We start from the raw sequence: 22,319 nt of genomic DNA, 5'->3' as shown, positions 1-22,319 counted from the left end.
TTGAGACGTCTTCGGTGCTAAAAAGGGAACAGGACCTGTGGGCAAAAAGAGCTACTATTGGTTTGTAAGGAGGCGCTGATTATAAACTTTCAGGTTGGGGAGGGGGTTAGGAAGAGCATTAGGTCTCTAAGGAATTTGGAAGAGAGGTTTCTAGGATCTTGAGGGGCTAGCTGTTGTTAGAAAAAGATCATTTACTACAACCTAGTAAACTCTTAGTGTGAGCCCCCTTAAATGTGTATCAGTGGGTCATATGTTTAGGCGATGATTGCTAACATGTATCTTGGGCAGGTAGAGATAAAGGAAGTTTCCAAAGGAATTTATTACAGGATCCTGGAGGTCCCACTAATGTCACGCTAAGGTTGTCTTTTGCCTCTTGCAACATATTAACATTGAGGCAGCTAAGCTTCCAGAGGAAGGCCACTCTGCTTGTCTCAAGTACTTGTCAATAGGCTATAAGTTGTAAGGAAGTTTATTTTTTTTCCTTTTGCCTTTGTTCTCCCCATCATATACTACCTACTAGCAAGATCTGTTCTAGAACAATAAATATTTCTGCTCCTAACACTGTCTCCAACTGGGACCCAATACTTACCATCTGAGAGCCTCAACTTATGATCTGTAAAAGGAGATTTTTGGGGTGCCTGGGTGGCTCAGTCCATTGAGCGTCCAACATCGGCTCAGGTCATGATCTCACGCTTTGTGGGTTCAAGCCCTGCCTTGGGCTCTGTGCTGGCAGCTTGCTCAGAGCCTAGAGCCTGCTTCGGATTCTGTGTCTCCTTCTCTCTCTGCCCCACCCCTGCTCGCACCCTGTCTCACTGTCTCTCAAAAATAAATAAATGTAAAAAAAAAAATTTTAAGGAGACTTTTGAAACATGTAAGTTCTCCAGGAATAAGACTATTATGTGGTCCTTGCTCTTAAGGATTTCATAATCCACAGGTGCCTGTTTTGGTGTTGGACAGATCTAGATTCATGTCTGCAATTTATCAGCAGTGTAACCCTGAGCAATTGACCCAACTGTTTGAAGCCCATTTCCTTATCTGTAAAATGCGTATGTCTCCTATCTGACAGATTTTTGCAAACATCACTTAAGATCACTTATTAAAGGGCGCCTGGGTGGCTCAGCCAGTTAAGTGTCTGACTTCAGCTCAGGTCACGATCTCACAGCTCCTGAGTTAGAAACCTGCTTCCAGCTCTGTGCTGACAGTTCAGAGCCTGGAGCCTGCTTCAGATTCCGTGTCTCCCTCTCTCTCTGCCCCTCCCCTGCTCATACTCTGACTCTCTCTGTCAAAAATAAAAAAAGATTTAAAATAATTTTTTTTAATTAAAAAAAGAAGATGGGGCACCTGGGTGGCTCAGTCAGTTAAGCGTCCGACTTCAGCTCAGGTCATGATCTTTTGGTTCACGAGTTTGAGCCCCACGTGAAGCTCTGTCAGCTCAGAGCCTGGAGTCTGCTTCAGATTCTGTGTCTCCCTCCCTCTCTGCCCTTCCCCCACTCATGCTCTGTCTCCCTCTCTCTCTCTCTGTGTCTCAAAATATTAAAAATGTCTTTCCTGAGGCACCTGGCTGGCTCAGTCAGTAGAGTGTGTAACACTTAGTCTCAGGGTCATGAGTTCAAGCCCCATATCGGATGTAGAGCCTACTTCAAAAAAACGTAAATTAAAAAACAAATGTCTTTCCTTCTCCTTCCTATTGCCTCCCCTCCTCTCTTTACTGCATCTGAATACATTTTCAAACAACCGCTTTTCCTTTCTGTGTTCAAAACTGGACATAATTCTGTTTCCCTGGAAAATTGGCTGATCCCAGTCTTAGGCCAGGGGAAGTAGCAGGTGAAATTGGAGCAGATCATCATGTCAGAAAACAAGGAAGTGCTCAAATACGGATGGTGTTGTGTCAAAAGGACACAGAGACCACCTTGAAAAGGCTCCTGTTGGCCAAATGTTGGCCATGACTTCAAGCCTGTAAAAGCAATAGTCCTGGATTATGACACACTGAGAAACAATCAGAATCCATAGTGATATTTTTACAGAGGAAGGGGTTTTCTTTACGGAATATATCACATGAATAATATCAGTGAATGAAGGATAAAATTAGAAAATTACCATTTTGTGCAGTAACTTACTAGGTAAAGATTATCATGGGTGCTACAATCACGGGGTGAAAGGATTTGGGGGAATAGGGTATTCATACAATCTCAGAGTAGCAGCCCCAAAGGTTACTTATGAATTACAAAGGGAAATTATACTTTAACAATGGAGAAATCTGACAGACACCCACTTAACCAAGTTTCTACACTTAGGAGCACTAATCGTGAGACAAATTGATGTAAGCAATGGGAAATGGATTATTCCTAAATAAATAAATAAAATTACACTGGGCTCTTCAAAAATGTCAAGTTACCTAAAATAGGTAGAAATGCTGTGGAATGAGGGGCACCCGGGTGGCTCAATTGGTTGAGCGACCAAGTTCTGCTCAGGTCACGATCTTGTGGTTCATGAGTTCAAGCCCCACATCGGGCTTGCTACTGTCAGTGAAGAGCCTACTTCTGATCCTCTGTCCCCTTCTCTATGCCCCACCCCCACTTGCGCTCTCTCAAAAATAAACATTTAAAAAAAAAGCACTGTTGAAGGAGACAAAAGAGACAGGACAATTAAATGAAGTTACATGATCCTTGATTAACTCCTGGATTGAGGGGGAAAACAGCTATAAAAAATATTATTGGAGGGGCTCCTAGTTGGCTTAGTAGGCTGAGGTCCCACTCTTCATTTCCACTCAGGTTGTAGTCACTGGGTTGTGGGATGGGGCTGTGTTGGGCCTCACTGAGTGTGGCGCCCTAGATTCTCTCTCTCTCCCTCTGCCCCTCTCCCCTGCTCACACTCTCTCTCTCAACAACAACAACAAAAGGATATTATTGGGACAATTAAGGAAATTCAAATATGAAAAAGTCAGTATTAGCTAATGTTAAATGTCTTAGGTGTGATAAGAGTATTTTGGCTATATAAAATAATGTTCTGGGCCACCTGGGTGGCTCAGTCAGTTAAGCGGCCAATTCTTCATTTTGATTTCCTCTCAGGTCACCATCTCACAGTTGGTGAGTTTGAGTCCCAAGTGGGACTCCTTACTGACAGTGCAACGCCTGCTTGGGATTCACTCTCTCCTCTCTGCTTCTTCCCCTGCTGGCTCTCTCTCAAAAAAAACCACAAAACACAACACTAACACAACACAACACAACAAAAAAACCTTAAAAAAAAAAAAGAAGGAATGTTCTCTGGGGTAAAAATCTCATCTGCAATTGACTTTCCAATGAGTCAACAAAGACACATGCGTACATATTTGCAAGTGCATACAGATAGAACAACTGTTGGAAAATGCTAAAAATTGGCAAATTTAAGTAGAGTGCATTTATAAAGGTTCATTGTACAGATTCTTTACTGAATTTGAAATTCAAAATATGTAGTTGGCAGAGGGGTGAGGTGGGATGGGCTGTGGCAGGGAGAAAGGAGGTGCAACGCTGGACCCAAACCCTCCCTCTTCCAAAGAAGCTTACACAGATTAAACAGGGCAGAGAGATGTTTTTTCCCCCTGTTGAACACACCTCCACACAGGCAGCTTTTCACATTAATTAAACACCCCCAGTCCTGTCATCCAACAGAAGTTCTGAATGTTAAATGGGAAAAATAATGCTCGGTCTTCACTTTATTAAAAATATAATCCTCGGCGACTGGCTGGCTGAGTCGGTAGATCGTCCGAGTCTTGATCTCAAGGTCATGAGTTCAAGCCCTGCGTAGAACTTACTTTAAAACAAGAATTTATTTTTTATTTACTTCAAGCAAATTTTTTTTAATGTTAATTTATTTTTGAGAGGGAGAGAGAGAGGGAGAGACAGAGAGAGAGAGAGAGAACAGGGGAGGGGCCAAGAGAGGTAGACACGGAATCTGAAGCAGGCTCCGGGCTCCGAGATGTCCGCACAGAGCCCACGGGGCTTGAACTCACAAACTGTGAGTCAGATGCTTAACCGACTGAGCCACCCAAGTGTCCCCCCCAAAATTTTTTTAAATAACAGTGGATTTTTTTTTTTAAGTTTACTTATTTATTTTGAAAGAGAAAGTACAAGTGATGGAGACAGAGAGAGGGAGAGAGAATTCCAAGCAGGCTCCACACTGTCAGTACAAAGCCCGATGTGGGGCTCAAACTCATAAAGGTGACATCGTGAGCTGGGCTGAAGTCAGATGCTTAACCAACTGAGCTACCTAGGTGCCTCTGACTTTTTTTTTTTTTTTTTTAAGTAATCTCTACACCCAATTGGGATTCGTACTCACAACCTGAGATCTAGAGTCGCATGTTCTACTGACTGAGCCAGCCAGGCACAGAGGCTGGCTTCTCGTTGCCTTTGGGTCCTATTTCCTGTCTCGTTTCCCCACTCACAAACCCCGCCCGTTCCTACATTTAATCACACACATCTCAGTGAGAAGTCTAGGGCTTTATTACAAATTGAGCTGACTGTTAAGGACCCCCGTCTCCCATCTTCCTTCTCCACGCTCTTCCTCTCAACGCATTCCTACAGGGCGGCTCCCTAGGCCATTAAGGAAAAGGAATCTGAGAAGAGCAAAAAGGGGCAATGCCTTCTCCAAAGTCCTCCGAAATAAACAGAGTCCTCCTGGCTCCAGCTGAGAATCTTCCGGTGGGAGGCGTGGGGATTTAGCTCTTATCTTCGAGGTCCTCCATGTCTACATCTTGGGGGGCTTTCGTCTTCTTTTGCCGTTTGGGCTGCAGTTCACTAGTCCTGGCTTGCCTCGTGGGGGCTTCCACTGAGCCAAAGGGAAGAAGAAGCATGAAGGACCCCCAGTGAATCCAGGCTGCCCCCTCACCTCACCTCTTTGCCCCAGCCTCACCTTCCATGGCTGCTTTCTCTTTCTGGGCCAGCCGGATCTGCTGGAGGAGTTTTCTGCGCTTCTTCCCAGAGAGAGTAATGTTGGCACGTGCACTGGACCTGAAGGGTTGGTAAGAGCAAAGATGTCCAGGTTAACCGGAACCACCGCAGGCTGGTTCTGGCTATTGAAAACGCCTTTGGGGCGCCTGGGTGGCTCAGTAGGGTAAGGATCTGACTTCGGCTCGGGTCATGATCTCACAGTTTGTGAGTTCAAGCCCCACGTTGGGATCTGTGCTGACAGCTCAGAGCCTGGAGCCTGCTTCCGATTCTGTGTCTCCCTCTCTCTCTGCCCCTCCCCTGCTCTCTCTCTCTGTAAAATAAATAAAACATGAAAAACTAAAAAAAAGAAAAGAAAATGTCTTTGGACTCAAGTAGAAAGACCCTGAAAATCTAGGCTCTGAGTTAAATCTTTCCAACATTTAGCCATTAACATGCTTAACACTACTCCCGTACATATATAGAGAGTACTTAACATTAAGTGTTAACACTTGGTATATGGCAAGAATTTGTAAGGGAAAACTGTTTTTCCTTCTATCTTCAATACTTTTTAATTTAATTTAATTTAATTTAATTTTAAGTAGTCTCCACGCGCAATGTGGGGCTTGAACTCATGAACTGCAAGGATCAAGAATGGCCCGCCCTACCAAGTGAGCCAGCCAGGCGCCCCTATTTTCAATATTTCTGACACCCAGTTGGTTGAGTGTCTGACTCTTGGTTTTGACTCAGGTCACCATACCAGGATCGTGGGATGGAGCCCCGTGTGGAGCTCTGCGCTGAGCTTGGAGCCTGTTTGGGATTCCCTTTCCCTCTGCCCCTCTCCTCCACTCACATTCTCTCTCTCAGAAATAAAAATATTTAGGGGCAGCTGGGTGGCTCAGTTGGTTAAGCTTCCTACTTGGGCTCAGGTCATGATCTCACAGTTCGTGGGTCTGAGCCCCGCATCGGGCTATGTGCTGACAGCTCAGAGCCTGGAGCCTGCTTCGGATTCTGTGTGTGTGTCTCTCTCTCTGCCCCTTCCCTGCTCATGCTGTCTCTCAAAAATAAATTTAAAATGTTAAAAAAATTTTTTAATAAAAAAGTTTAAGTTTACTTATAAAAATTTATGTGAAGGTACAATGTTATCTGGGGAGGTGGGTGAGTCGACAGTTCTTAGATTCTTAGTCGGGTCCAAGACCCAAAGAGGTTGTGAGCTACCAGTGTTGTCCGCACGCTAGCAGGGTGTAGGCACAAACACAGCTGACAAACGTGCCTTGTATAAAGTCAGTGCACAAGAAAAGCGGAGGTGATACCTGCTGTGGAGATCGACACGGAGGAGAAAGGGGACTCGAGGCGGGAGGGGGCGGGGCAAAGGGAAGAGAGTCTGGCACTCACGCCCGCTTCTTGAGGTGGTGCCGCGTGATCAGGCCTTCGTCTATTACAGCTCCCACCACCCGGTGCTTCAGTCGCCTCTCCCGGTTCAACACCCGCCGTCTCTTGAACAGCTTCTTCTTCAGCTCCTGAGGGGGAGGAAGATGCTAATCAGACGGAAGCCGCGCACCGCGACCCAGGACCCCGCACCCGGCGACTCCGGCCCATAGATCTCATCTCTGGCGAGATTAGAGGGCTCCAAGACGCGTGGGGAAACGAAGTCGGGGCTCCCACACAATCACCGTTCGAGGCCGGTTGATCTTTCCCCCGGGAGCCCCCATGGCTGCGCAACGACTGTGGTTCGCGGCCGGCGTTTTGGCTCTGCGCAGCGTCCGCGTAGGCCCCGCCCCTCGGCCTCCGCGAGCCAATCGCAGCTCAGGGGCGGGTACTGAGGGTATATAAAGCAGCTCGGCGGCGTTCTAGTTCTCTCCCGGGACGGCGAAAAAGTAGGTTCGTAGGTAGGTTTCGGATACGAGGCCCGGCAGGGGTTCTGGGCGGGGCCTGCTCACCCTCCTTTTCTTGGCGGGGGCCGGGTGTACGGTCCCGGCCCCCGTAATGTACGGAGGCAGAGGGAAAGGGCTCTGGCCCCTCGGCGTCATGTCTTCGGTGCCCGCGGCTTCCGGTCCGCGGGTTCTATCCTCAACCGCCGGGACACCGGCTCCAAGGAGCCTAGCGGAACCGAGGTTCTGCAGGCTCCTCCTTGGGGTGCTCACGACTTCTCCTTTTATTTCAGGTTTGGGGAGCCGCCCCTGGAACCGGAGCTGTCGTGTCCCCCTCCTCTTTTAATTTACCGTTGCCAACAATAAAGGCCTTTCCTGCCGTAGTAAGTGTGTGTCCGCGTTTTTTCCATGGTTGTCATTAGGCTGTTCGCGTTATCCCACAAAGCGGAATTTGCAACCTTTCTCTTGGACCTCAGGCTCCTTCGGGAGTGCGGGCGACATTTCGCAGAAGGTTCTCTGGCCGACCTTGCCGGGATCTCCAGATGGCCGCGCTGCGAGCAACTCTCCACGTGGCGACCCTGGCGGCTGGGGCGCGCCGAGCTTTGTTGGGTAGGGAAGGTAGGCAGAGTGGGAGGGCAAGGCGGGTTCTTAGTGACCCTAATCCCTGAAATTGTGATTCTTCAAACCCCAGGGTATATTGCACCGGTGTTTTTTTGTTTTTTTTTGGTTTTTTTTGGTTTTTTTTTTGCAGCAATCTGATGAAACTTGGGCCCTGGGTGACACATGTGCCCCACTCGTGTCCACAGGCTCCCTGGCTGGTAACTGCCTGGCCCACCGTTGCCTCTGGGATAAGCTCCACAGCGGTCCCCGAGTCGGCAGCGTCCCCACGTTCGACTGGTTCTTTGGGTATGAGGAAGCCCAGGGGTTCCTACTGCCGCTGCTACAGGAGGCACCGGCTGCCTATCCACTGCGGGTGTTGGACGTGGGCTGTGGGACCTCCAGCCTATGTACAGGTCTCTACACCAAGTGTCCAATTCCCGTGGATGTGCTGGGGGTGGACTTCTCTCCTGTGGCCGTGGCCCACATGAACAGCCTCCTGGAAGGTGGCCAAGACCAAATACCCCTGTACCCTGGGCACCCTGCCTCTCGACTACAGTTCATACAGGCTGATGCCCAGAACCTGGAGCCCGTGGCTCCCTCAGGCTCCTTCCAGCTAGTGCTGGATAAGGGCACCTGGGATGCTGTTGCCCGGGGCGGTCTGCCTGGGGCTTACCAGCTTCTGTCAGAATGCCTAAGGGTCCTAAGCCCCCGGGGGACCCTGATTCAGTTCTCCGATGAGGACCCTGATGTGCGGCTACCCTGCCTGGAGCAAGGGTCCCAAGGCTGGACTGTGACTGTGCAGGAGCTAGGCCCTTTCAGGGGCATCCCCTACTTTGCTTACTTGGTTCAAGTCTCTCATTAAAGACTTTAGTTCTAACTCTATATAATTTTTCTGTTGGGTGAGGAAAGAGGTGAAGAGAATTTTTTGCATCTTTGTATGACGGCTGGGAAGCGAGGATCTTAGGGCTGGCCTCCATATTTTCTAGCCACGTGCACATATTTTTGAATGTCTCCATGCCCCAGTTTACACCTCGGCAAGGTAGGAATAATAATAGGTGGAGTTGGGATTACATACAATGTCAGGTGAAACATTTAGCACTTAGCAATGCCAGGCACAAGATGAGTGCTAACTAGAGAAGGCTTCTAACCCCTACTAACTGGAATACCTATGGGCACAGATCGAGTTTCTGGGGGTTTTTTGTTTAAAGAGAGGAGTTCTTAATCCAAATCCCAGCACTGACTGATGTGAGCCAGTGGCCCAACCTCCAAGCCTCAGTGTCCTCAACCTGTGAAAAGGGGAAGATTGATAGGACAGCCAGAAGGGCCTCCTAACAAACTTCACTGAAATGTTGAGAGAGAGAGAACAGATACTTACCCTCAAAGCTCCTGGGAGGCAGGAGGTGTGAATATTCCACAAAGCAGCTTCTACACACGTGGGAGCCTGTTGCTGGGTTCCAGAGAGGACAGGGGTTGGAGGCTTCCTGATACTCTGTGTCCTCGGGAATCCAGGAGACATCTTGTTCTACCTGTTCCTGCCCCCAGCTGAGTTCTGGGTTAAAGGTTCTTAACGGAGATCTGGGGTCCAGTGGGCTCCAAGTCCAGCCTGGGGGAGAGGAGAGTTGAAGAGCCCGTTAAAAGTGAAAAGTATTCCTGCGGGCGTTTGGGTGGCTTAGTCGGTTAAGTGTCCTACTTCGCCTCAGGTCATGATATCAGGTCCTTGAGTTTGACCCTCACTTCAGCTCTGTGCTGACAGCTCAGAGCCCGGATCCTGCTTCAGATTGTGTCTCCCTCTCTGCCCCTCCCATGCTCACACTCTGTCTCTCTCTCTAAAAAATAAACGTTAAATAAAAAAAAGTGAAAAGTATTTCTGATACATTACTGACTTTTTGAAAGATGAAGCAAATTAGTTTGATGTTTTTTTCTTTTGCTTATAAAAAAGTAATACAGCAATTGTAATTAAGAGCCTAATTTCATGGCCTCAGTTTTCTCATGAGGATAAAAGGGTCTCCCCCACTGAGTTCTGAAAATCATGAGATAAAAGTGTTTAGCACAGTGCCTGGCACACTGTAAGTCCTAATAAATAAGCTTTTTTTTTTTTTTTTTTTTTTTTTTAACGTTTATTTATTTTTCAGACAGAGACAGAGCGTGAACGGGGGAGGGTCAGAGAGAGAGGGAGACACAGAATCTGAAACAGGCTCCAGGCTCTGAGCTGTCAGCACAGAGCCTGACGCGGGGCTCAAACTCACGGACCGCGAGATCATGACCTGAGCTGAAGTTGGACGCCCAACCGACTGAGCCACCCAGGCGCCCCTAAGCTTTTATAACAGTATGAGACATGGGGGAAATTCTGGAAGAAAAGGCATCCAAAATGTAACTTCTCTCTGGGTAGTCGATTTGGGATAATTTTATTACATTCCCCACACACACACAACAAATGATGTAAATATTTTAAAACATTTAAAACATTGTTTTAGAATATTTTAAAAACAATGTATTTTAAAATATTAAGTATATTTTATTTTATTTTATTTTTTTTAATTTTTTTAACGTTTATTTTTGAGACAGAGAGAGACAGAGCATGAACGGGGGAGGGGCAGAGAGAGAGGGAGACCGAACTGGAAGCAGGCTCCAGGCTCTGAGCCATCAGCCCAGAGCCTGACGCGGGGCTCGAACTCACGGTCTGTGAGATCGTGACCTGAGCTGAAGTCGGACGCTCAACCAACTGAGCCACCCAGGCGCCCCAATATTAAGTATATTTTAAAAATAATTAAAAGGCATCACCCATCTGACATTACAACTTCCCTGTAACGTTCAACTTTGCCAGACACTTTGACTTTTCTCTCCACCTCTATGTTATTCTTCACTGCATGAACTAAGCACCTACTGTGTGCCTGGTACTGCTTAATGCAGGGGACACAACTGAGTTTTCCATCTGGGCCCTGCCCAGAAGAATATCCAGGTCGCAACGGCCCCACTGAAGCAGCCGCCTCCCTCACCTGCCTCTTCACTTTGGTCCTGGAAGAAGACCTCGGCCTCCTCTTCCTCATCAGTGAGCAGCAGCAGCTCCTCTTGTGGCCAGCCCAGCTCCCCGCTCTCTTCACTCCCCTCAGAAGCTTCCACCACAATGGAGGGCAGGCGAGTCTTTTGAGAGACCACCTGAATCAGGATAAGCAGGGTGCTTGGACCAAACTGGAAGATGAGTCAGCAGCAAGACACAGGGTAGGGGAGTACTAACCTGAACATCCTGGTGACCTTCAACCCTGCCAATTTCTCCTCTGTCCATCCACAGGGGGCTGGTCAGCCTAGGACTTTCTGGGTGCTGGGAGGAGCCTGGGCTATCTCTAGGCCAAGGCCCATCCTCGCTGCTCCCTGGCACAAGTGCCATGGGTTCTAATTCTTAGAGGGCAGAGTGGTTGAACTCAAAGTGGAGTACCCCTACTCAGACACTCCACAGACTGCTCCTTTAATCCTTGGAGCCTGGCCCCTAATCACTTCTGAGAAGAGAATGACAAGCTAGGAGATTATGGGCCTTCCAGGGGAGGGGAAAATCCCAAGAGATGGGATAGGAGCTTTAGGTCTCACTCCCCGGTGTCACTGGGAAAGGCAGGAGGGTAGGAGTCAACAAGGGCATCTGGATTAAAGCCCTGGGAGTGAAGAGCTTTGCTAACAAACTTGGAATTTCCTGATTCCTTTGCTCACTGGGTCTCCCAATTTGACATGTTTCTTTGTGTCTTACTTAATGAATATTTATAGGGTGTTTACTATTTACCAGTAACTGTTTTTAAATGCTTTATATATCAACTCATTTAATTATCCTAAAACTATGAGAAAGATACTGTCATTAGCCCTATTTTCTGATGCAGAAGCCGAGGCACAAAGAACTTAAATGATTTGCCCAGAGTCACACAACTAAAAGGTGCTTTCTTCTCCAAACTAGAACTCGGTATGTTACTCCAAACCCAGAGTTTTCATGCCAGGGGTGGGGTGGGGGAGCCAAGGGTTTCCCATGATGAAAACAAAACAAAACAAAACAAAACAAAACAAATTTACTTTCAATACGTTAATTTAACAAGTAAAATAAAGAAAAATAATAACATATGTATACCTTTCCCCCCACCCAGTACATTTGGCTTTGAGTTTTTGTTCAGAAGTTGAGATTTGGAGTGGATCAATAGACTGATGTAAGTATCTGGATGTCCGGTATGTGCTGTACTGAAAAACCACAAGTTATTGTAGGAAACTACAGAGCACAGCCCTAGCCCTGTATCGACCAGGAAATTTCGGAACTGGGCAGCCGTAAAACCCACAGCAACCATGAAGACACGCACTCCGACACGCACGCTCCCTTTAGCAATCCCACTCTGGACTTCATGGCAATGGGTCCGGTGCTCGGCCCTCAAGTCCAACGCTTTTGGACGCGCTCAAGCTTCCCAGTTAAAACCAGTCTTTTAAGACCCAGGTGCTCTAGATTCGAAGGTTTCGCTGATCAGGCCCTCTAGCCCGGCCCCATCTCTATGGTCTTCTCCGTGGGCCGCTCTAGCCAGCGCGGGGAGCGGTGAGACGTCGTGGCTCGCCTTCTAGGCTGCGGGAGGCCCCGGAGAGCGCCTCGCTGGTCGCGCGGTCGGCCATGGAGACCTTGCGCAAAGCGCTGATCGTGGGTGCCCTTCTGGGCGCCGGGGCTGGCGTGGGCTCCGCGCTCTTTGTCCTCGTGGCTCCGGGAGAGCAGCGGAAGCAGGCGATGCTGAAGGTGGGGGCGACTGGAAGTCCGAGGTGGGGTGGGCGGGCGGAGAGCCCCCGGGCTGGGGGTCAGGACTGCGAACCTCCCTTCCCGCCCGCAGGAGATGCCCGAGCAAGACCCGCGGCGCAGGGAGGAGGCGGTCAGGACCAAAGAGTTAGTGCTAGCCACTCTGCAGGAGGCAGCGGCCACGCAAGAGAACGTGGCCTGGAGGAAGAACTGGATGGGCGGCGGCGGCGGGAAGTCAGCGTGAGCTGGGACTTCCATCGTGGGCACTGGGACCTTGCTCCCGCGCAAGAGTCGGAGGCGGCCTTTCTCCTCCGTACGCCCAGCGGGGAGACCCGATCGAGGATGCCGCGCCCAGGCCTCCCTGAGGCCCTGGGAGCCGCTGCAGGGTGAGCACGTCCCCTATCAAAAGATGCACTGACTGCACTTTAACATCCTACGTCGCGGGCGGGGGCGTCGGATATGGTGAACCCGAAGGAACCAATAAATCACGTTCCGCCATCCAGTCTGTGAGCCCTGCAGTCTGGCGCCTCTAAACGTCTAGAGTGTTCTGGGGGGCCCGTGCTGGGGAAGCGGATGACTGTGGCTCCCATGTGCCCCGCAGCGACCAAAACACAATGTCATGTGGTTGTTCAAGCGTACTTTTGATAACCAAGTGACATTCTTGAAATCAGAACTAATGCTGGAAAATCCTGTAGCAATTGGTGCCCGTGGAGGACACTTTGGGTTTCCTGTCCTGTGAGGTTGGAGAGGGGCTTCTAGCATTTAACATACACTATGATGCTTTCTGGGGCTATTGAACCTTTGGAGGTCAATTTGCTAGGAGTGAAAGGAGCATGCGTTCAGTAAGACAGATCTTGATGAAAGTCCTGCATGTTACAAAACCTCTTGGAGCCTCAGTCCTGTTACATAAAAGGTGGTAATTATCTTGAGGGTTGTTGGGAAAAAATTAACTTAGAAATGTAAAGTGCAGTGCTTGGCACAGAGCAGCCTTTGATATAGGTAGTGGGGTTTTTCCCCTTCCAGGTTTTCACTGTAGTAGTCTGTAATCCCCGAATCCAGTCATGGGATCTCTTGGGAATCTCTGAAGGAGCGAGATAATTTCCCTGTGGTCTGCCTCACATCCGGTGGTTCCAAAGAAGATAGCAATTGAAGGGGAGGGGGGAAAGCTTGCTTTTATTTATTATTTATGAGAGTGTGTTATTTATTTTTGAGAGAGAAAGATACGGAGTGCAAGCGGGGGAAGGGCAGAGAGAGAGGGAGACACAGAATCCAAAGCAGGCTCCAGGCTCCGAGCTGACGGCACAGAGCCCAATGCAGGGATCAAACCCACGAACTGTGAGATCATGACCGGAGCCGAAGTCAGACACTTAACCAACTGAGTCACCCAGGCTTCCTCAAGAGAGAGAGAATCGTAAGCAGCTTCCACGCTCAGCATGAAGCCCCACACAGGTTTCAAGCCCAAGAACCTGGGATCATGACCTGAGCTGAAATCAAGAGTGGGATGCTCAACGGACTGAGCCACCCAGGTACCCCTGCTTTTATTTAAATAAAGCCAGGACAATAAATAAAGCTTGGTTAACACTGAGGTGTAAACCCAGATGGTGCACTGGTGCTGTTTTCACCCGATGGATGAAGTCCTAAGCCAAATGCACTTGTTATGTGTGATCTTTGGTTTAACCGTGGCCTCTTTCTAGCAGGGGAATGAGAGGGAAAAGGTCAGCAGCTGTTTGAGGGACTACGAGGATGAGAGCAGCAGTGAGAGGCTGTGATGAAGGAACTTGGGAGGTTCAGAGCCTGAGCCCTAGAGTCAAGCTCCTCAGGTGGGTTGGTTTCCGTAAGTCACATTCTTTCGTGTCCCAGTCTCTAAAATGGGATAATTGGGGGCACCTGGCAGGCTTGGTAGGCAGAAAGAGACCACGACATTCAGTCTCAGGGTTGTGAGTTCAAGCCTCACACTGGGTGTAGAGATTAAATAAAAACTGTTATACAAATAAAGGTGGCATAACTGTACCAACCCCAGATAATTGCCTTCGTATCTCTGTTAACACATATATTTATTTTGAGAGAGCGAGCAAGCACGAGTTGAGGAGATGCAGAGAGGGAGAGAGGATCCCAAGCAGGTTCCATGCTGTCTGCACAGAGCCTGATGTGGGGCCTGAACCCATGAACTGTGAGATCATGACCTGAGCTGAAGTTAGACGCTTAACTGACTGAGCCACCCAGGTGCCCCCCAAATTACTCTTTAATAGCTAATACTTACTGGGAACTTATTAAGTGCCAGGGAACTACACTAAAGCACCTGTATCAGCGTTATGTAATACCCATAACAATGAATTAACAGGTACTATCATCCTTATTTTACAGGAAGCAACTAGGCTGGCTTCAAGAAGTCAAGGCGGGGGGGGGGGGGGCCCCCCCCCCCCAAAAAAAGAGGCAGGCACACAAGTAAGGATCTCAGGCTTATGCACTACCTTACCCATAGGAGCAAATTGTGCTGCTCGTCGTACTCTACCCCCAACACTTCTCTTAACTTCCCAAAAAGAAAGATCCAGAGATTGTAATCAAGTTTCTGTATGGAAACTGAAGATGAAAAATAAGGTCTGCTTTAAATGCCTTCCCTGTAACTTCTCCCTCTGCCTCAGTTTTGTCCCTCCCAGCCACTCAGGAAGGAGTCAGGCACATACAGAACTCAGAGGGTCTATTTATTAGGAAGGAGATGTCAGTGCTCTATCAAACATGAAGATGTCAGAGAGGGATGGTGGGATAAAGGCCTCTCAGCTGGGACATTTCTTGGCCACAATGAGGACAGCAGAAGGCACAAGTCCTGAAGATGGGAGAAAACAGCTTTGACCTCAAAGATCCTTGCTCTTTGCCCCCCAAAATTTCTGGCTTCATACCATCCCCCCAAAGTCTCTTCCCCTGGCATTCCTTCCTTTCTCAGGCATCCCCTCCCCTCCCCCAAGTCCTGTTTCTGATCGCACGTGTCATACCCAGCTCCTGCAGAGGCCGTTCCATGTCAGCCTCTGAGAAGGCCCGCCGGGGGAAGCCACTGAGCAACTGCACGGGGTCCTGGTCCCCTCCAGGCTCTTCTCCACGGTGGAGCTCCACATAGAGCCTCACAGCTGCCAGCTGTTCCCGTGCCCGGAACGTCTGGGTCAGTGAGGTCCCATCTGGCAGCCTGACCTAGAGGGCAAGCGTGAAACACAGTATTGTGAGTGTCAGAACTGAGTGAGGTGCTCAAGTAAGGAAAAGAAGAGTTGCAAAGTTGGCTCCTGCTTCCTGTTAGACTGGACCGGCGTAATTACTCTTCAAAGCACCTCATGAACAACCACTTATGCTGTGGTTTACTAAGCACTGAAGAGAGGCTCCCAGCTTCCTCACATTTTAACAAAGACAAGATCACCCAAAAACCTCTAGATAAACACCACGTCGTGCAAGTTGCTGTGTAATAAACGAAATGAAAACATGATCAACTAAAAAGGTAATTGCTGAGTAAGAGAGAAGTATGGATTTAAATAAGACTAGAGCAAGTGAAATGCGATATCTTTCCTAAGAGTAGAGGAGGTAGGATTTCAAAAGTCACTTACAAAGAAGGGAGAGGTTTGGCAGAGGGAACATAACTGAAAAAAGCTCTGAGCCAGGTAGACAAAGGGGTCCCAAAAACAAGACAGGAATTAGAATCAGTACCTGTATGCGACACTGGTCATATTCCCGCTTGGTGGGAGGCTCCTGGCTGGGAGAGGAGGGAACAGGGCCTGGCTCTGTTGGTGGTGACGGCCGAGAACCCACGCTACCACCATACTGGAGGACAAAGGAAAACACTGATCAGCCTCACCCACTCTTAAAAGAAACACACTACGCCCATCCTTTTCCTCTGAAGCTAGAAAAGGGTTTCTACTAGCCTACCTACTTCATGACCCCAGTGTCTTCCCAATCACCTACCTTCTTGGCTCTCTCTGCTTTGTCTCTTTCAATCTTTTCTCGGACTCTTTGTCTGGAATGCAGACAAGAAGAAAGTAGGTCGGACACTGACAAAGCAAATCTAGATTCCTTTCTCCTCTCGTATCCAATATCCCCATCACCCAGACCTGGCTGCTAACTCTTCAGCCTTTTCCCTCCTCCGCTCTTCAGCAGCTCGGCGCATCTCATCTTCCTGTAGCCGCTGTCGGGCAGCTGATAACTCTTGCCCTTGTTTCCTGCGCTGCCGTTCCCGTTCTAATGCCTCTCGCTCCTCTCTTTCTTCCCGCTCCCGCTGCTTCTGGGCCACCAGCTCCAACATCCTGTGTGGCAGAAAGGAAAGAGCTCAAGAAAAATGGACACAGATTGGGAAGGCGAGTTCATAACGGATTCAAAATGAAATCAGGGAACACGCGTCCCAAAAGAGGTGAGAGAAACAAAGAGGAAGCCGCCAAGGAAGGACGGAGGGAACACGGAAAGTTCCAGGTTCTTTGATCAGACTTGTGCATCATGGAAAAGTGGAAGGTGACCCTCAGAAATGTGACATTGTTCGTGACTATACCTTTTAGTCTGTTCCTGTCTCTCCTCTTCAGTCAAAACGGGTTTGCCTTCTCCGGCGTTAGAGCTGGTTCCTACAAACAAGCAATCAGTGTTACTGGCCGTTCATGCTCCTCGAGCTCTCGTGAATGATCACACTGTGTCCCTCAGTCAGGACCTTCAGGGCCGCCTGGCTCCGAGGAGGTGGGTTCCCGTCCCAGGACGTGTCCAAGGGGGGTAGGTAGAGGCTCGTCTACATCGGGGTCGTCTTCGTGCTCCATCAACCTGGCAGGGGAAGTCGGGAGGGACGTTAACAATGAGGCTGCCCCTTCCAGCAGTCCCCACTCCCCTGCCACCCGGTCTGAGCGCTCACCAGTCCATTGCAGCCTCGATGCCCTGGTTCCCCGTGAGGGCCAGAGCCTTCTCCCTGGGGGCAGAAACACCGTGAATAGCGCCCGCGAGCCATGGTGCGGGTCAGGCTGGGGCGTGGAGCCTGAGACCAGGCTGGGGGAAAGGCGCAGACAGGTCCGCGATCCCCGCGGGCCAGGGTTAGGGGGCTCCCTTACGCGCGTCCCCTAGGGAAGCCCATCTCGATGAGACTCTCCAGAGCCGTCAGCTCCGCCATGGCGCCACCACCGCCGCTTCCGCGGGGACCTGGAGGAGGGCGAGAAGGAGGGCGCAGGGAGGTCAGCGCTGGGGCGCCCCCGAGCCGCCGCACGGTGCCGCCCCCCGACGTCCCAGCCGGGCGTTCTCTTACTTACCCGGCTCTAGACCCGCCGCGGACACTGACGAGAAGAAAGCCGAGGGGAAGCGGAAGTGCCCGGATCTGTTTGGGTCACGTGGGGGCGGACGTGGACGGGTGCCGCCGAGAGCCAGAAAACACAGGCCCGGCTCGGCTCGGCTGCCCGGGCCCCGTGAGGGCGGGGAAGGGCGGTGCATACGAGGACGCTGACGGGGGAGGCGATACCCCCTCCCCCCCCAGACTGGGACGCCGGCAGCGGTGGGGAAGAAGGGTGGTGCGGCTTTGAAACCCAAGGGCGGAATGAGGCAAGCTCTGAGCGCAACCAATTGGAAAGTTACTTGGCTTGTTGATCGGGAGCCATAGACATGTTCCTACTCTTTGACCCACTCATCCTCTCCGGGGAATTGAGCCATCCTCCGCTCGCCTGCCAGAGGGATCTTTTGCAAAAACATAACTCTGTGATCCTGTCATCACCTCCCTGCTTAAATATTCTCCATGACACTCCAGTCACTTAGAACGAAACAAGTGCTTAGTAGTCTGGCTTCCTCCGCTTTTTTTTGTTCTTGTTGTTGTTTGTTTAGAGGCCTCTGTAAAGTGAGAATAACAACAATAAGCCCTTCCCTTAGGCACCTGGCAGGAGTGCGCTGTGTACATGTTGGTAGTGCGCAGCGTCATCTCCCACCACTTGCTGGTAATTTGTGCAGATTGCAAAACAGGCCGTCTTGCTTTTCCAGGCGCCTGCACCTACGAGTCCCTCCGCCTGGGATGTCCTGCCTCTTTGGTGGGACTGGTTAATTCCCAATTTCAGACTGGACCCCAGGTTTGCTTTCTAAGGGAATCCTGCTTTGAGCAACCCCCATCCACCTCCCAGCTCCAGTATTTACCCCCTTAAGCATTTATTCCCCTGTGTAGTCCTCGTTGCTTACTTAGCCCTACACGCTAAGGGCTGTTAGATCCCTTAAGGTAAACTCACTTTGAATGTTTATAAGGAGGCAGAGTCATACTAAGTTACTAACATTGATAGTATATGCCCTGGACTTTTATAGAATTAATGTATATTTAATCATCACAACAATCTATATGATTATACTACTGCTAGTCACAGGAAACACACACAGAAAAATGTCACAAAGCTGGTCAATAGCTAAGCTAGGATCCAAACCCATGCAGTATGCATTCACTACACCACTATGCTATGTTGCCTCTCCATAGTGGAGGGAACATCAGCTTTGGAGCTGGGCATCCTAACTCCTTACTTGTAGCCTCAAACCGTTTAGAACCTCAAATTTCTCATCTCCTCAAAGGGGACACCATCTTTTGTAATAATGCGGTGAAGAGTAAGTAAGAATGCTTGCAAAGCACGTCTTGAGTAAGGAGAGAGTGGGTCCTCGTTATTTGTAAATGAATAAATGCTGAGGAAATACAGGAAGCAAATTAAAAAAGGGACAAAGTATTCACTACAGTGTGGCAAGTGCATTATAGATAACAAATGTATTCTAAATTTATCCTAGAGGTCCAGTAATTTTTTTTAAATCCATAATTATATAGGACTGTGTTCTTTCATCTACTTCCAGGTCAGTACCCTATAGAAATGCAAACATGTGAGGATACACAGAGACATCACAACAAACACTGAAGACAAATGTTCCATTAAAGGGTGACAACTTCTGTCAGTTAAGGAGCATCGTCCTATGCAAAGTTATGCAGCCTTTGACATAACTAAGGAGGTTACAATTTGCCACAAATCATGGAACATTGTGGAACATTATCCGTCATCCCTTTAGTGAATAAAGAAAACATTCGCACTGAACAAAGCACTGCTCTGCTAGGGGGTGATTACCTCCCGAGAAAAAGGGGAACTTTCCTTTATATTCTTCAGTAGTGCTTGAAACTCGTAGAAATGTTATTTCAATAATTAAAAGTTATAAGACCAGCAAAAACGAGGATTGTACTCTGTAGCCATCCCAGACTTTTCTACATCCAGTTAAGTGAAAGAGAAATTCGAAAATACACACTACTCTGGGGGGGAAAAGGACACACGACGCTGAAAAATAGGTGTGTGGAGGGAAATGAAAAGGATCATGAAAAATGCAAATGTCTTCCTTTAACATATCCTTTAATGTTGGTACAGTGGATGTGCAATAAACACAAATTGAGGGGAAGTGGGGGACATCCCTTGGAGTTGGGGGTCCCAGACAACAGCTCAGGCAGGTCCCTCTTTCCATCCCGTGTCAGCCATTCATTTTCACCCACTTCAGACACAGGTGAATTCTGACCCCGGTGTGCCCATCTTTGATATCTAAACAAAAGGCAACAGCGGGAATAGCCTTGCCCCAAACTCCCATCCTGCAGCAGCTTGTTCTCAAAATCCCATTGAGGCCACCAATGCGCCAGAGCCCTTTTGAGGGTGTATGACAGGGGTTGCGATTGGCTAACTACAGCCAACAGGTCTAATGTGGCCGGGGCCTGATTCCTCAGACCCATGAGCTAAGAATGGTTTCTCTGTTTTTACACTGTTGCATGGCTAAGGAAGTACCTATGCAATACCTTTGCTTTTGTCCTCTGGACCTGCAAAGCCTAAATCATTTACTATCTGGTCCTTTAAGTAAAAAGTTCCCAATGCCTTCTGCTCTGTTCCAAACCTTGGCCTGGAGCAGGACAGAAAGTCTGGGACCTGAACAAGCTCTCAGGTTGAGCACTGAGACTCAGCTGGGGCCCGAGTGCCTGGCCACCGACTCTGCTGTCCAGGCTGCTCAGGGCAGCAGTGGGAACTGCCTCCTCCCAGGGAGTCCAGGCCGAGCTCTGCTCCCTAAGCCTAGGCTCCGCTGGGCCTGAGAGGCCCCAGGCTGCTTCAGAGCCCTGCTGCGGGTCGGGAGGCCACCCGGCGGCGGGGGCAGCCCCAGCGCTCTCGCAGGCAGAAATGCCAGACCAGAGCAGAGCAGCTCAGCAGGGCCAGCACTGTGCCCACCCCGATAGCCACGTGGACCAGGGTAAGCGGTCTGGGGGGCACGGCCAGCCTCCTGCAGGGCCCGAAGGGAGGGCCACCCACCTCCTCGAGGCCCTCCCCACCTGCCTGCGGCACGCTGCTTTCTCCAGCCCCATTTGCAGCCACCACGCAAACGATGTAAGCGCCCCCGGACTTCAGGCCCTTCAGTTCTGCTCTGCGAACAGTAGAGTTGAGGGGGGGACCCTTCTGGGGAGCCCCGTTGCCCTCCCATAGCAGCAGCCAGTATTGGTGGACCGGAGAGAAGGGGGCGCACCAGTGCACCACTGCGCTGCCATCCTCGGCCACCACGTGCACCTCTCCCAGGCGCGGAGGGTCGGGCGGCTGCGTGGGGCTGGAGAGCCCAGGGCACAGGCAGGCCCTGGGTCCAGCCCTCTGCAGCTCCTTGCACGGCACCTGAAGGTGACGGCAATGGTCATAGTCACAGGGGACGGCCCGCAAAGGAGGCCGTGGCCGGGGTGTCTCATCTTTGTCCTCTTCCTTAAGGTCTTGAGGGGCCAAGGACTGCGTTCTGGGAACCATGGAGAAGGTGACAGCCAGGAGCCACAGAAGACAGGGAGAGCCCAGCATGGGGCCTGCAAGGGAAGGAGGTGGATAGGTCAAGACTGCCCAGACGCCATGCCTTCTAGGGCCCTTCCCTCAACAAAATCTCCGGGGACAGGGAACACAGCTGGGGGCCAGGAGGAGACCAAGAGAGAGGAGGAAAGGAGACTGACACTCTTAATTTGTCCACCAACTTCTGAACAGGCGATATGTACTTGGTTTTGGGCAAAAAAAACAAGCAAACAAAAAAAAAACCCCAAATATAGTCTGACACATGGGTGTGTGACCAGCCATGTGTGAAGTACCAGAAACAGTTAATGAATAAGCAAAGTGCTGGAGGGGAAAAGAAGAGGAAATGATTTATTCAGCCTGGGGAAGAAAGGTGGAATATTTCCCAGCTGCCACCCAGAGAAAAGATCTAAGTAAAACAATCATCGGTGGGAGACAGACACAAAAACCCAAAAGGAGACCGAAATGAGAGAGGAGAGGGAACAGAAGGGGAAACTAAGGACCTTGGAACCCTCTCCACCTGTCAAGGGAGTTCCAGTCCCTGCCTGCTCCCCCCCCCCCCACCTCCCACCACTCTTCCCTGGCCCCCAGCAGCCTCTCACCGGTGGGTGGGTCTTGCGGCAGCTCAAATCTTCAAGCAGATGTCTTTGGGTCTGAGGCTGAGCCCCCAGGCGCACAGGCTGCGCAGTCAGGTTTTGTCAGTGTCTTCTCTTCAATTTCAATTCTCTTTTGGCTCGAAGCTTTTATACCCTTCAACTATGATGTCACCACGTAGCCCCCCTCCCCCGGCCCCCCCTCTATCCCCGTGAATGCCAAGAAGCGGGCTGGTCCCTTCAGAGGGCCTGAGTCACGGGGCCAGGGAAGGGGGTGGGGGGGAGCCACATGCAGCTGTTTCATCTGGAGGCCGGGATGCCTGGGTTCTGAAAGGGGATTGGAATGTGGAAAGCAGCCAGGAGCTGAGAATCAAAAGGCTGAAGTTATGTGGAGGGGTGAGGAGGGGAGCATGAAACAGAGGGCCACCTGGCTGGAATCAGAGAAGAAAACAGCTGTGGGCAGCATGGGGCCTGGGCTACAAAATGCTGTTTCGGTAAAAATCATACCACATCCATGGCAGTCATTTCCTGTCTTCTGCCTCCCAATGGACGGAGAAAGGGAGGGGTGCACAGGCCAGAATGATGTAGCCCAGCTCTCCAGACCCGCCCTACATGATCCCCCTCCCCAGAGGGAGATGAAAGAATCACGTGGATGGAGTGGGCAGGATAGGTTTTCTCTCCTTGGACTTCCTAGGTTTGTGAACGGGAACAGCTGTACCCAAAACAGTCCAGGGTCTGGAGGCCTTCCCCACCGGCAGCCCCCAACAAGACAACCTCCTCCAATTCGGGGTGGCAAGGAGGATGCCTGGGGAACACAG

The 22,319-nt window shown here is 50.1% G+C and overlaps 6 protein-coding genes and 1 non-coding gene across 10 annotated transcripts; 3 read left to right on the top strand and 4 right to left on the bottom strand.

Annotated features, from left to right (window-relative positions):
• Positions 1–4,456: 4,456 nt before the first annotated feature.
• On the bottom strand, positions 4,457–6,655 carry CD1H11orf98 (chromosome D1 C11orf98 homolog). Its single transcript, XM_049644705.1, has 4 exons — positions 6,575–6,655; positions 6,297–6,421; positions 4,888–4,985; positions 4,457–4,803 (listed from the first exon to the last, which is right to left on the bottom strand). The coding sequence occupies exons 1-4, from the start codon at positions 6,611–6,613 to the stop codon at positions 4,694–4,696; spliced, it is 372 nt and encodes a 123-aa protein (XP_049500662.1). The 5' UTR covers positions 6,614–6,655; the 3' UTR covers positions 4,457–4,693.
• Positions 6,656–6,701: 46 nt separating this feature from the next.
• CSKMT (citrate synthase lysine methyltransferase) lies at positions 6,702–9,884 on the top strand. 4 transcript variants are annotated; one of them, XM_049644673.1, is made up of 3 exons: positions 6,702–6,782; positions 7,066–7,390; positions 7,579–9,884. In XM_049644673.1, exons 2-3 carry the CDS (start codon positions 7,315–7,317, stop codon positions 8,232–8,234), a joined length of 732 nt encoding a protein of 243 aa, XP_049500630.1. In that variant the 5' UTR covers positions 6,702–6,782; positions 7,066–7,314; the 3' UTR covers positions 8,235–9,884. The 4 variants fall into 4 exon arrangements, with proteins under 4 accessions (XP_049500630.1, XP_049500622.1, XP_049500617.1 ...); XM_049644665.1 differs by having other exon boundaries at positions 6,713–6,790; XM_049644660.1 differs by lacking the exon at positions 6,702–6,782 and having other exon boundaries at positions 6,993–7,155; positions 7,249–7,390.
• LOC125917616 (small nucleolar RNA SNORA57) lies at positions 6,842–6,989 on the top strand. Its single transcript, XR_007456242.1, has one exon. It is a non-coding gene; the product is annotated as a small nucleolar RNA SNORA57 (small nucleolar RNA).
• Positions 8,654–10,757, bottom strand: LBHD1 (LBH domain containing 1). The gene is made up of 4 exons (XM_049614935.1): positions 10,608–10,757; positions 10,369–10,561; positions 8,748–8,975; positions 8,654–8,658 (listed from the first exon to the last, which is right to left on the bottom strand). The coding sequence occupies exons 1-4, from the start codon at positions 10,755–10,757 to the stop codon at positions 8,654–8,656; spliced, it is 576 nt and encodes a 191-aa protein (XP_049470892.1).
• Positions 10,758–11,899: 1,142 nt separating this feature from the next.
• Positions 11,900–13,600, top strand: LOC125932217 (ubiquinol-cytochrome-c reductase complex assembly factor 3). The gene is made up of 2 exons (XM_049644713.1): positions 11,900–12,119; positions 12,211–13,600. The coding sequence occupies exons 1-2, from the start codon at positions 12,000–12,002 to the stop codon at positions 12,358–12,360; spliced, it is 270 nt and encodes an 89-aa protein (XP_049500670.1). The 5' UTR covers positions 11,900–11,999; the 3' UTR covers positions 12,361–13,600.
• A 1,197-nt stretch (positions 13,601–14,797) lies between these two features.
• UBXN1 (UBX domain protein 1) lies at positions 14,798–17,451 on the bottom strand. Its single transcript, XM_049644652.1, has 10 exons — positions 17,372–17,451; positions 17,177–17,264; positions 16,984–17,037; positions 16,789–16,895; positions 16,636–16,705; positions 16,205–16,396; positions 16,059–16,110; positions 15,804–15,917; positions 15,107–15,299; positions 14,798–14,940 (listed from the first exon to the last, which is right to left on the bottom strand). Exons 2-10 carry the CDS (start codon positions 17,233–17,235, stop codon positions 14,891–14,893), a joined length of 891 nt encoding a protein of 296 aa, XP_049500609.1. The 5' UTR covers positions 17,236–17,264; positions 17,372–17,451; the 3' UTR covers positions 14,798–14,890.
• Positions 17,452–19,447: 1,996 nt separating this feature from the next.
• On the bottom strand, positions 19,448–22,285 carry LRRN4CL (LRRN4 C-terminal like). The gene is made up of 2 exons (XM_049644689.1): positions 21,511–22,285; positions 19,448–20,931 (listed from the first exon to the last, which is right to left on the bottom strand). The coding sequence occupies exon 2, from the start codon at positions 20,924–20,926 to the stop codon at positions 20,204–20,206; it is 723 nt and encodes a 240-aa protein (XP_049500646.1). The 5' UTR covers positions 20,927–20,931; positions 21,511–22,285; the 3' UTR covers positions 19,448–20,203.
• Between the last annotated feature and the right edge of the window lie 34 nt (positions 22,286–22,319).

Source organism: Panthera uncia, chromosome D1 (assembly GCF_023721935.1).
Source record: "Panthera uncia isolate 11264 chromosome D1, Puncia_PCG_1.0, whole genome shotgun sequence".
NCBI lineage: Eukaryota > Metazoa > Chordata > Mammalia > Carnivora > Felidae > Panthera > Panthera uncia.
Note: the sequence above shows the minus strand (reverse complement) of the source record. Positions and strands in the feature narration are given on the sequence as shown.

What these genes read in the sequence shown, in the direction of transcription:
- CD1H11orf98 (XM_049644705.1), bottom strand. Translation starts at nt 6,613, where the DNA reads ATGGGGGCTCCCGGGGGAAAGATCAACCGGCCTCGAACG. An exon ending in AGATCAACCGGCCTCGAACG is followed by an intron (nt 6,422 to 6,574) that starts GTGATTGTGTGG and finishes CCTCCCCCTCAG; the next exon opens with GAGCTGAAGAAGAAGCTGTT. An exon ending in AGAGAAAGCAGCCATGGAAG is followed by an intron (nt 4,804 to 4,887) that starts GTGAGGCTGGGG and finishes CCTTTGGCTCAG; the next exon opens with TGGAAGCCCCCACGAGGCAA.
- CSKMT (XM_049644673.1), top strand. Translation starts at nt 7,315, where the DNA reads ATGGCCGCGCTGCGAGCAACTCTCCACGTGGCGACCCTGGCGGCTGGG. An exon ending in AGCTTTGTTGGGTAGGGAAG is followed by an intron (nt 7,391 to 7,578) that starts GTAGGCAGAGTG and finishes TCGTGTCCACAG; the next exon opens with GCTCCCTGGCTGGTAACTGC.
- LBHD1 (XM_049614935.1), bottom strand. Translation starts at nt 10,757, where the DNA reads ATGGCACTTGTGCCAGGGAGCAGCGAGGATGGGCCTTGGCCTAGAGAT. An exon ending in AAGGTCACCAGGATGTTCAG is followed by an intron (nt 10,562 to 10,607) that starts GTTAGTACTCCC and finishes CTCATCTTCCAG; the next exon opens with TTTGGTCCAAGCACCCTGCT. An exon ending in GGACCAAAGTGAAGAGGCAG is followed by an intron (nt 8,976 to 10,368) that starts GTGAGGGAGGCG and finishes CCTCTCCCCCAG; the next exon opens with GCTGGACTTGGAGCCCACTG.
- LOC125932217 (XM_049644713.1), top strand. Translation starts at nt 12,000, where the DNA reads ATGGAGACCTTGCGCAAAGCGCTGATCGTGGGTGCCCTTCTGGGCGCC. An exon ending in GGAAGCAGGCGATGCTGAAG is followed by an intron (nt 12,120 to 12,210) that starts GTGGGGGCGACT and finishes TCCCGCCCGCAG; the next exon opens with GAGATGCCCGAGCAAGACCC.
- UBXN1 (XM_049644652.1), bottom strand. Translation starts at nt 17,235, where the DNA reads ATGGCGGAGCTGACGGCTCTGGAGAGTCTCATCGAGATGGGCTTCCCT. An exon ending in ATCGAGGCTGCAATGGACTG is followed by an intron (nt 16,896 to 16,983) that starts GTGAGCGCTCAG and finishes TTCCCCTGCCAG; the next exon opens with GTTGATGGAGCACGAAGACG. An exon ending in AGACAGGAACAGACTAAAAG is followed by an intron (nt 16,397 to 16,635) that starts GTATAGTCACGA and finishes TCTGCCACACAG; the next exon opens with GATGTTGGAGCTGGTGGCCC.
- LRRN4CL (XM_049644689.1), bottom strand. Translation starts at nt 20,926, where the DNA reads ATGCTGGGCTCTCCCTGTCTTCTGTGGCTCCTGGCTGTCACCTTCTCC.